Source organism: Spermophilus citellus (genome assembly GCF_964194105.1).
Source record: "Spermophilus citellus genome assembly, chromosome: 15".
In the NCBI taxonomy this organism is placed as follows: Eukaryota; Metazoa; Chordata; class Mammalia; order Rodentia; family Sciuridae; genus Spermophilus; species Spermophilus citellus.
In genome coordinates this window covers 91794775-91806420 of record NC_138195.1, presented here as the reverse complement: position 1 = coordinate 91806420, position 11646 = coordinate 91794775, and the positions used below count along the sequence as shown (strand labels likewise).

At 43.1% G+C, this 11646-nt stretch overlaps 1 protein-coding gene across 1 annotated transcript in view; it reads right to left on the bottom strand.

Moving 5' to 3' along the window:
- Positions 1-11646, bottom strand: part of FANK1 (fibronectin type III and ankyrin repeat domains 1) — a 72706-nt gene that overhangs the window by 2176 nt on the left and 58884 nt on the right. The window contains exons 4-7 of the mRNA XM_081267975.1: positions 8292-8373; positions 7201-7275; positions 6379-6444; positions 1819-1984 (exon numbers count right to left, since the gene is read on the bottom strand). Of these exons, the coding sequence (XP_081124101.1) occupies positions 1819-1984; positions 6379-6444; positions 7201-7275; positions 8292-8373 (389 nt within the window). The remainder of the gene's footprint in view (positions 1-1818; positions 1985-6378; positions 6445-7200; positions 7276-8291; positions 8374-11646) is intronic.

The following is an 11646-nucleotide window of genomic DNA, read 5'->3' as shown; positions in this document are numbered from 1 at the left end:
GCTCTCCCTCGTGCAAACAAACCACCTACAGGCCAGAGCTCATCCCATTCGAATACTGAAATCGGGACATCAGCTGCCGCCCACGCTTCCCAGCACACTCCCACACAATTTCTCTTTTGGTTCCGAGGGTTCAGCAGGAGTAGGTATTTCTACTTCTGGTTTAGAAATGATCAAACCAAACCTCAGAAGTCACATGGCTCATAGGTAGAAATGTTCCCTATTGAAGTAAATCATTCACTCTCAGTATAAAACCATCACATTTGGGAAGGGGGTGGCTACACCCTGCTGGGCTCCAGTCTTCAGAAGTCTCAGGTGAGCCATCTGCATGCACACAGAAATGCCGTTGACACCCCCACTAGCCAGCCACACGGAGATCTTCAGCACACACACCTACACTTATGGATTTATTATCTGCAACACGGCTTCTGTTGGATGATGGATTTATCCCAGAGAATTGGGCTCATCTGAAGCCCAGAGAGCCTACATTTCCAAAGCTCCAGTATTGAGATGCTCACAGCAGAAACCTGCCCTCATCTGGATCCTTTTCTTCAATCATCTGAGATTGATTGATTTTCTTTAATCAGACTCTTACTGGGTCCAGAGCAGAACACGGGTCATCATAAACCAAACCAGGGGAACATGGTATTATTGCTAGCACACAGAGGCGAAGCCTTCTGACCTCTTGTGCATGTCTCTAAAATATAAGGAAACATGAAAGGTAAGAAAAAGGGCTTATCTTAATTGAATTTTTTTCCCTTCAAGGGGGCCTTTTTCTCCACCCTCCCAAAGCAGTGGCAGGAACCAGTGAGATTCCACAGCATAAGACCTGCTTTCTTTCAGTCACACTTTGGGAACAAACTAGAATAAATATACTACCATCTTCTGGGAGATGTGACTTTGCTCGAATTGGATTGATTTTCTAGGTCATCAACTTAATTTCTCAGGACTCTGCGCTGCCTGGTAATCAGTTAGCATGGCATTTGGTCCGTCATTCTTTATTTCTATGCCTTGAAATCTTTAGTCCAAGCCTTTGGAGAATTTCCAGAGCTATCAGCAGTTACCATAATTGATCTAATTATAACTAGCCGTTTTCACATATCTATAGAAGTTCATACAACATGACTTCTATTTGCTAAATCAGATTTGTACCTCCTGCTGACATGAAAACACAAGCAAATCAACAGGCCTGGATAAAGATTGACAGCTGAGAGCTTCCATTCTTCACATTGCCACTTGCCCTTTGGAAACTATAATTATTAATGCAAACTAAGTAAAAATGATCTAGTTTTAGAAGCAACAACAAGTGCTAAGCCTGGGAGAGCTCTTAACATCTTTGTGTTGCAGCATTTAAGATGATATCTGGTAGGTGGAAGATGCTCAGTGAAGCCTTGGTGACAGGCTGCATAAGAGACAAATAAGCAAATGAACAAAGGAATAAACAAAGGAGTAGACACATCTGGTCCAGCTCCGATTCCAGCCTCGTTCCTTCTTCCTAGAGGAAACCAAAATCCAAGATAACCAGAAGCCTTACTGTCAAATCAATGCCACAATAATCTCTTTTTTTTCTAAGATTTCAGGAGTTTTCTCACTGATAGGTCAGAGATCTTTCTCCATCATTTCTAAGTTAGGTCAGAGATCTTTCTCCATCATTTCTAAGTTAGGTCAGAGATCTTTCTCCATCATTTCTAAGTTAGGTCAGAGATCTTTCTCCATCATTTCTAAGTTGGGCCAATCAAAGGTCCTGACTCTCCTAGTCCCTGTGGAATGGAATTTCAGGTTCTTAACAGTCCTGTGTGGCTAATAAGGCAGGCCCTGTACCTCACAGCCATCCTTTATCATCCAGTCGATCACAGTGCAGTGGCCTCCATCTGCAGCCCAGTGCAAAGCTGTGCAGCCGCCCAGGTCTCTAGCCTCCCAGGAAGCCCCATGTCTGCGGAGGTATTTCACAACATCCAGATGTCCCGCGTAGCACGCAAGCATAAGACTGCAACACATGGGAGAAGCATTTGGCTGTAAGTGTAGCTGTCAAGTTCAGGCACACTGTACCCTTACTATGTGAATCTTACTCGCACTTGTGACTGCTTCCTGAGAGCACAATTCCTTAAGTAGAATCTCTATGTCAATGACTGTGACTTACTTTTTTTTTAAATTTTTTTTTATTATTTTTTTTATTGGTTGTTCAAAACATTACATAGGTCTTTATATATCATATTTCACACTTTGATTCAAGTGGGTTATGAACTCCCATTTTTACCCCGTATACAGATTGCAGAGTCACATCAGTTACACTTCCACTGATTTACATATTGACATACTCATGTCTGTTGTATTCTGCTGCCTTTCCTATCCTCTACTATCCCCCCTCCCCTCCCCTCCCCTCCCCTCTGTGACTTACTTTTAATGCATATTTACAAATAGCTTTCCAAAAAGGTTATATCAATTTACACTTCTATCAACAGTTTCTGAAAACATCTATTTACTCTACCTTTTCCAATTACAAATGTTACAGGTGGTATTTTTTATTCTAGCCAAGTCAAACATTTTTCATACAAATTGTTTACAGTGATTTTGCTTTAAAATTGTCTTTTCACTTAAATTGCTCTTTTTTCCTACTGTGTAGAGATGTTTGTTTGTTCAGTGTTGTGTCTGTGTGCCTGACTTCTGCACACTGAAGATGTTCATCACATGTCTATGACATTCAAATATCCCCTCAGATTACCCTTAACTGTGTAATTTAGTTCTTTAAAGTGTGTGATGTATGCACAATCTTTTTCCCACTGATTTCCTTCATTCTTTTGCTTTCATATTACAAGATCAGATAAGCATATGCCCCTTCCTTGTAGCTTATGATTTTTTTTTACATTTAATACTTCATTCACCTGGAAGAAATTATGGTACATGCTTTAAGGCTAGGATCTAACTTAATATTTTTTTCTTCAAAAAGCCTATTTTTCCAAAACCTTTCTTATTGATTTGTGTTGCTTCTGTTATCATATACTAAGTTCTTATGGGGATCTATCTCAGGATTTCTATTCCATTCTATTTACTTTTCCAATTATTGGTTCCAGTACCATACTACTTTAATTACTGTAAGTTTTAGGGCGTTTTAATAACTGCCAAGGCAAATATTTCCACAGTCCTCTATAACAAAGTTACATTAGCTGTTATCTATTGACAAGTTTCCAGGAATAACTCCATTTGAAGCTATATTCAATCTGTATGTTAATTTGGAAAAACTTAAAATATGTATCTATTTTTTTAAGTCTTTATATCTCTCAATATAGTTGTATAGGTTTAGTTTTTCATTCAAAAAAAATTTTTTTGGTTAATACTGGGGATTGAACCCAGGGATGCTTTACCATTGAACTACATCTCAGTCCTTTTATTTATTGCTATATTTTTTATTTTTTATATGTTTTTATTTTGAGATTGGCCTTGAAGTTGCTGTCCTTTTACCTCAGCCTTTGAGTTGCTGGGATTATAGGTATGCACCATTACACCCAGCAAATATCTTGCTTTTAAAAGAAATATTTTTTAAAAAAAGAAATATTTTATTATACTTTAGTTTTCCTATTATATTTATTAAGCAGTAATTTTGGGTATTTAAAATTTTTGTTGTATAGTTGGTCATATAACTGAACCTCCTCTTTAAGTCCAAGTATTTGAAAGTTGATTCTCTTAGGTTCTGCAGGACAGGAATCACACTCTTATTTCACATCTCACCAAGATGATCAGACTTCCAAAGTACTGTCCAATTATGAGTTAACAAAATACAACCTATACTTACTGTTATGGGCCAGACTATAAGGGCAATGACCAAAGAGACTCCATTTTTCCCTGAGATTCCATGTCATATAAGAAATGCTTCTCCCATGGGAAAGCCCCGCCTCTGTACCCATCAATAATTGCTTAGCATAGCATGTTTGGCAACACAAAATGCCAATTCTTATACAATGTAAAAGTGTTCTCTCTTTGGTTCCCATTTTTCTTGGGCAATGTAGCCTGTCAGAGATTGATTGTCCAGATGTTAGTGACCATTCTTTAACTTGTACTCAACTAGGAACATTTTGGTCCACTCCCTTTTTTGCTTATGATTTTAGATCTCATGACGTTTATTTATGGTTTTGAACAACAGCCACTTCTGATTAAAATGATTTTGGACTATAAGAGGTGTACTCAAACCCCAAGAGGAGTTTGAAGGGTGTAGACTTGCAGCGTACCCCTTGGCCCACCAGCTGATGGATCCGGATCTGCAGTTGGTGAATAAAATTTCCATCTCCTGCTTTAAGATTGACTCAGTGATTTATTGGAATCTTGCCATAACATTACCATATTCCAAGTGCTGTTTTACACTTTTCATATATTAAACTCAATAAATGCTCACAAGAATACAACCATAAAGTACTTCTCTCCTACCCATTTTATAGAGGTTCAGAGAAAGTAAGTAACCTGCCCAAGGTCACACACGGCATCCATACCGGGATCAGGATTTGACATCAAGATGTCTGCTTTGCCCGTGCTCTTTACACCTTTCTAATGGGTGTCACTATCATTGAGAAAAGGAATTCGCCAATGCCAAGAATGACACTGGTTAATTGTCTGGGATCTTCTCTAACTTTGTATGGTGCTACACATAGTGTCATATACCTGTAATCCAAGCAACTCCAAGGCAGTTAGTTTGTGAGTTCAAGGCCATTGTGGGAACACAGTGAGACCCTGCCTCAAAAAACAAAACACAAACCTATTGTATGCTGCTAAGTGTTGATATACATTTCCACCAGCCATGTACCAGACACTCGGGGGGCTGGAAGCATCCTTCACTTTAAAAAATAAGACACTGGGTTACTCATTTAAGGCACTGAGTTGATGCTATTTTCATTGTCACCTTTAACCTACTGGTGGGAAGTGTTAGCATGGAAATCTCCCAATACTACATTTCCTTACCTTCCTAATGCTCTGAGTTGAAGGAGGTTTGTCAATGCCTACAAACACACACACAGGTATCTTTCTCTTACTACCAGGTTTTGGCAATAGGGTTGCAGTTTCCTCTATGCCCTGGAAAAGCTCAAGATTATTAATGGTCCCTAGAAACTAATGGTGGGATTAGCACAGAAACTATGCTTCCATAAATTTTCTAATTTTCTGTATAGATGTAGGTTATTTCAGATTTTCTGCTTCACGGGTTGATTTTGGTGGTTTAAAGTTTCGCCAATAAAGTATCCATTTCAATGAAATTATCAAATCTATTAGACACAAATGCACCATTTCATGTGTAAATTTCCTGTTATTTTCCCTCCATATTTCTAATTTTGTTTTAGATTTACAAGAGACTGTTTTATGTTATCATACAAGTTCTTATTTAAGAGGCAACTCTTATATTTCTCAATAATCTTTCACTTTTGGTTAATTAAGTTTTATCTCTATTTTCTTTCTTTCTTTCCTTTTTTTCCCCTGTCCCTTTTTCTTAGTAGATTGTCATTATTCTTTTTAAACTTTTTAAATTTGGAACTAAGCCACCAACTAGCCTAATTATTTGGAAAATACTTTTCAGATTTAAGTTTTTAAATGTCATTTAAAATCTGTTACTGCACTGTGTCCAAGAGTAGAGTAAGTAAGCTTTCTGGCTTTAGAAAGTGGTGTTCCCTGCAGAGCCACTATAGATGACTGGTGTTTTACGCTATCCCATGATAGTCACATGTGGTGTCCTAACCTGTGGTCTGTGTGCATGCTGTGACCCTGAGCTCTGAGAACAGACCTCTGCATTTTGCTCCCTCTTCTACTCAAGCACCAAGCACAGTGCCTGGCATGTGTGAGTTATTCAATAAATGTTGGTTGGTTTGGATGAACTAATTAAATCCAAATTGTCAAGTACTTCAGTCTTTCAAAAAGATTCTTTTACCTCTCCTTTACAAGCATCACACTCTTTCCATGAACTTTTCCTGTACTGCCCTCAGCCAGTCCAGATGGAAACTTCAGGAAAGTTTTGTGGTTGTATTTTTGATGCTGTGTCTTTGGCTACTTCTTTAGAACACCAGGGGTTCTCAGTAAACAGAGAAAGGCTGAGGTGCAAGGAGAGCGCTGAGAGAGGAACACAGATCTGGGGCAGCGCTCGTAGCCAAGGCCTGCGCAGAGATGGGATGCCATCTTAAGGGTTCTTTACTGGGCTAGAGAAGGCAGAAATAGTGTGACTGATTCCCCCCCCAAACACCCTGATGAATGAGAGTCTCAGTGAACAGACCAGGTTTGTTCTCACCACCTTTCCCTTGGGACCCACTTGCTTTCTGGTACTTCCAAAAGAAGCTAAAGAAAACTTTAGGATTGGGTCAAAAACCCTCTGGGCTCCAGCTGAGTAACACAGTTTCAATCACGCCCTCCTACCTGTCCTTGCCACTGCCATTCTTCAGATTCACATCTGTACCATTAGAAACTAAGATTTTCACAAGCCTAAAGGAAACAAAGTTGAAAATACAGGTAAATGGCTTGGATGACGTGGAACCTGTGATAACGCAGTAAATATCACATCCTGCAACACCTTCTCCAACTTCAAAAGACAGCTGGTTTTGAGAACAGGATATTATTAAGCTGGAAAACCCCCACCACACCAAAAAACAGATTTATATCTTGATCTTAATGAATTAGTCAATAAATCAAACTACCCACATGATACAACTCAGACTCTCAAAACTATCATTTTAACAGTTTTTTTAAAATGACAGCATTTAATAAAAACATTTCTATTTTTTCAAAATGCAATTGTATTAAGCAAAATATAAATATGTTTGGGAAATAGATGTAAGCATTATACCTAACTTTGTGGGGCAGATAATAGATTGTGTTACCAAAATCATATCTTGGCACCTACCAGGGAAATTTGTTTTCCAAAATGTTCCTCACCTATCCTTTTTAAATTGCTTTAAAGAAATTCAAATTCCAATAGCCAGTATTCCCAGGAGATATAAGATAAATTGCACAGAATTAATTGGCTCCTCTCTTCCCTAATATACAACCACACACCTGATGTTCTCTCCTACATGCTATATAGCTTTATGATAAAAGCAGCTGAATTCAGAGGGATCAGTTTGGGAAAGAGAAAAGAAGCTAGGTTCCCTGGACCCACTCCCTTCCATCCCCATCCTGACTGGCGCCTCTGGGGGAAGGGAAATGTTCAACCTGTCACTCGGGATGAGCAAAGTGCCCTACCTGGTATATCCTTTCTGGGCAGCAACCATCAGAGCAGTAAAGCCAAACTTATTGGGAACATCAACCTTGACATGGCTTGAGAAAAAACAGAGAAAAGAGATCAATATGCTTAGTGCAGCTCTGTGTAGATTTGTAGCTGGTGACACTTGCAAGGCACAGGAGGCTACAATGGCTCATTTTACCAAAAATCCTCATTTCTTTTGGGCCATCAAGTTTTTATTATTTAGAATGCCCTGCCTAATATTCTTAGATATTCAAATTTATAAGAAACATTGTAAGTTCACATAAAATGGACATTCCCTTCAATTCAAGCCATGGTGCTGTGGATAACTCACTATGACAGACACAGCCTCTTGAAGGTGGCAGGGGACAGTGTCTTCACTGCAGACTTCCGTAGCTCTCCCAACCACAAGCCCATATTGGTGGAGACCCCAGCTTAACCCTTGACTTCCACCTCACCTACCGGATATAAATCAGTGTTGTGAGAGGAAAGCAGAGCTCTTACTGTCAACTCACAAGCTTGGCTTTGTGGGAACCTTCTCTGCTCCAACTCACAGAGCTCCAATTCACAAACCACTTGTCACATAAGTAGCTCAAAAATTTACTGACTGAAAAGGAACCTAGATAACGTCTTTGCATTTGGGAGGCAGCTTCGCGCCTCTCATCCGCAGCAACTGTGCCCACCATCTTTCTCCAGTGTCCTACCAACCTCCTCAATTAGAACGCAGCTCATTAGGGAATCATTTAGTGATTCCCTAATCTCATCAGAATTAGGTGCAAGTATTTTTGGAGCAAATTTGCCTAAATGCTATAGCATATAAACAAGGGACAGAAATTATTTCGGGGAATAAATATAACACCCAGACTTACAATTACCTTTTACAATTTTCATTAAATAATGACTATGACACTGATATGGGACTTCGTGATCGGCTCTATTGACTATGTTTTAACTCACACCAGGCAACTGAGATCAATTTGGAAGGCAGTTTGAATGGCATGGAATTTTTAGGAAAATAAAATAAAGCTATCTCACATATTTGTATGCACTTCATATATTTTTAAAAAATAAGCTGGCAGAGTTCTCTCACCCTCCTTCAAGTATTTGAACAAGCAAATCTTCATCATTCACATTGACAGCTCGATGAAAGTGCTCACTGCTAATGGGTTCTCCTGAAGAAACAAGATGGAAAGCAATCATCCAAATGCAGGGAAGACGACTCAGAGTCACCATGCTCCTCCCACAGCTGCGCGTGGGCTCTGGGCTTTCCCCCCAAGGAGATCCTGAGTTTTCTACACAACTGCTTCTTTCAAAGAGATCTCACTTGCATCAGAGAAGAGAACACTCCGACTGACCTAAAGCTTGGGACGGTGACATGTTGGTAAGTCTTGCTTTGTGTTATTTCAGATATCTGAAGTAACACTCTCGGATCTTATCAGGCTCAGTAAATATCTCCTCCATGCAAGAGAAGGCTCAGCAATTGACACAAGGAGCTATTTGCCAAAATGAAAACCCAATCCCAAGAGAAAGCCTAGAGAAGACCAGGGGGTGAGTGAAGTGGGTGGGGGATCCTGCGTGACCATCACCCCTGCAGGGAGGAGGATGAGGCAGGAGATGAACAGGAGCAGTGTGGGACTCAAGGCCCACGCGTGAAGCAGCCGTCTTTCAAGGTGTTCATTTCAGCTTTCTTTTGTCTCATACACCATGCCTTTCAGATTTTTTGAACTATCATGATTAAGCTTAAATGTCAGGGAAGCGCCTAGACTGGCCCTGGCCCCTGGGAGACCTCCAACACACACCTGCTGCGGAGGCAGGAGCACCAGTGGCAGCTGCCATCCTGGTCGCTCTGGCCCCACCCTGTTCCTTCCCCACCCGCATTGCAAGCCCACTGCCCTCCCCAGGCCCTTGAGTGGACCAGCCCTGCTCTGTCCCTCTCATAGGCCTCCTCCACCCTTCAAGAAACACTAGGAGCAGCCTGCACACTGAGTGGTCCTTGGCGCTGGAGTCTCAGAGAGACAAACAGAGTCCTCTCCCTGCTGGTCTACATTACAGCGTCCACTTTCAGCCTGTGACTGTTCTGAATCCCACAACAACACCTGCACCTAGCCCACCATGCAGCACCGCACCAGCTGCCTCCTGGTCTGTGCTCACTTCGCCTCTCACAGCCTGGCCTGCAAGGTCAGTCAGCCCCCCTACGCTGCTCCCAGGCAGCACGGCCCTCCGGGATGTCAGTCCCTCCCAGGCACAGCAGCCCCTTTTCTCCTGGCTTCTTTGGACAGCACTGGTCATGAAGTCAACCGGGCAGAGCACAAGCTGGGAACAATGGGTAAGAGTAAAGGAGTCCTTCACCAGAGAAGCCTTTTCTCTTTTCAGGTAAATATCAATTTATGCTAGTTTAAAATTATTTGAAACAACAATTCTGAGTTTGTCAATCTCTAAAAGGTTTTAGCTACATTGTACTTCCTATTCATTATTCCACATATATTTGTAGACCAAGTCTTCAAATAAAAGCCCCATGATAAACTATCAAAGGCCAAGGCCCAGGGTTCTCTGTGGCCTTCCAAGGGAGAACCTCAGCCTAGGGGTTTCACTAGTGGGGCTAAGGAAAGGGCCAGGGTTTATACTCTGAAGGACATTTGGTAACATGTGGTGACCCTGTTGTCACAAATTGAAGGGGTGCTCCTGGCAGCTAGCAGAGAGGGGCCAGGGATACCACTCAACACCTTGCAGGGCACAGCACAGTCCACCAACAACCACAGTGTTCAAAGCACAGTGGCCAAGAACCCTGGGATAGATGAAGATGGACTTAAGTCACCTGCTACGTGACCCACCCACATTTTCAGTGGACAAACTAACCACAGACTGTTTTCCTTTCCCTCTTACTAACTGGAAGGAGGGAGAAAGCAATGTGGCTATAAAGTCTGTTGTCCCAAACAGCCCCCATTTCTGTGACCCTCAAACTCCAACTGTCAAAGGCAGGATATCTGTCTGTAGGAACATGCAAGTTCATCCTACCACTACTGAAGTTAAGATGTGTGGTATCCTAAATCCAATCCTATAAATTAAGATGTACATAGGACTTTACACAATGTCTCCCCACCCCCTACCAAATAACCACAGTACTTTTAAAATTCTCTGAGATCAGGAAGGCTAAATTGCCCAAGGTCACCCAGCATCAGAGTCCACGGCCACTTCCCTTTAGTATTTAAGAAGAGGAGCTGGGTGATGTGGCTCATGCCTGTGATCCCAGCAACCCAGGAGGCTGAAACAGGAGGATCACAAGTTCAAAGCCAGCCTCAACAATTATACAAGGCCCTCAGCAATTTAATGAGATTCTGTCTCAAAATAGAAAATAAAACTAGGGATGGGGATGCAGCTCAGTGGTAGAGTGTTCTGGGTTGAAACCCCAGGACCAAAAATAAAAAGGAGGAGAGAAGGAAGGAGGAGAAAGAAGGAAGGAAGGAAGGAGTAAAAAGTAAGGAAGGAGGAGGAGAAAGAAAGAAGGAAGGAAGGAAGGGAGGGAGGGAGGGACGGAGGGAGGAAGGGAGGGAGGAGTAAAAAGTAAGGAAGGAGGAGGAGGAAGAAGAAGGAAGGAGGAGGAGGAAGAAGAAGGGAAGGAGGAGGAGGAAGAAGAAGGAGGGAAGGAGGAGGAGGAAGAAGGAGGGAAGGAGGAGGAGGAAGAAGGAGGAAAGGAGGAGGAGGAAGAAGGAGGAGGGAAGGAGGAGGAGGAAGAAGGAGGAGGAGAAGGAGGAGGAGGAAGAAGGAGGAGGGAAGGAGGAGGAGGAAGGAGGGAAGGAGGGAGGAGGAAGAAGGAGGGAAGGAGGAGGAGGAGGGAAGGAGGAGGATGAGGAGGAAGAGGAAGAGGGAAGAAAGAGGAGGAAGAGGAAGAGGGAAGGAAGAGGAGGAAGAGGAAGAGGGAAGGAAGAGGAGGAGGAGGAAGAGGGAAGGAAGAGGAGGAGGAGGAAGAGGGAAGGAAGAGGAGGAGGAGGAAGAGGGAAGGAAGAGGAGGAGGAAGAGGAAGGAAGAGGAGGAAGAGGAGGGAGGAGGGAGGAAGGAGGAGGGAGGGGGAAGGGAGAGGAGGGGGAAGGGAGAGGAGGGGGAAGGGAGAGGAGGGAGGGGGAAGGGAGAGGAGGGAGGGGAAGGGGGAGGAGGGAGGGGAAGGGGGAGGAGGGAGGGGGAAGGGGGAGGAGGGAGGGGGAAGGGGGAGGAGGGAGGGGGAAGGGGGAGGAGGGAGGGGGAAGGGGGAGGAGGGAGGGGGAAGGGGGAGGAGGGAGGAGGGAGAGGAGGGAAGGGGGAGGAGAGGGAAGAGGGGGAAGGGGAGGAGGGAGAGGAGGGGGAAGGGGAGGAGGGAGGGGGAAGGGGAGGAGGGAGGGGGAAGGGGAGGAGGGAGGGGGGGGAGGGGAGGGGGGAGGGGGGGGTGGAGGGGGTGGAGGAAGGAGGGGAGG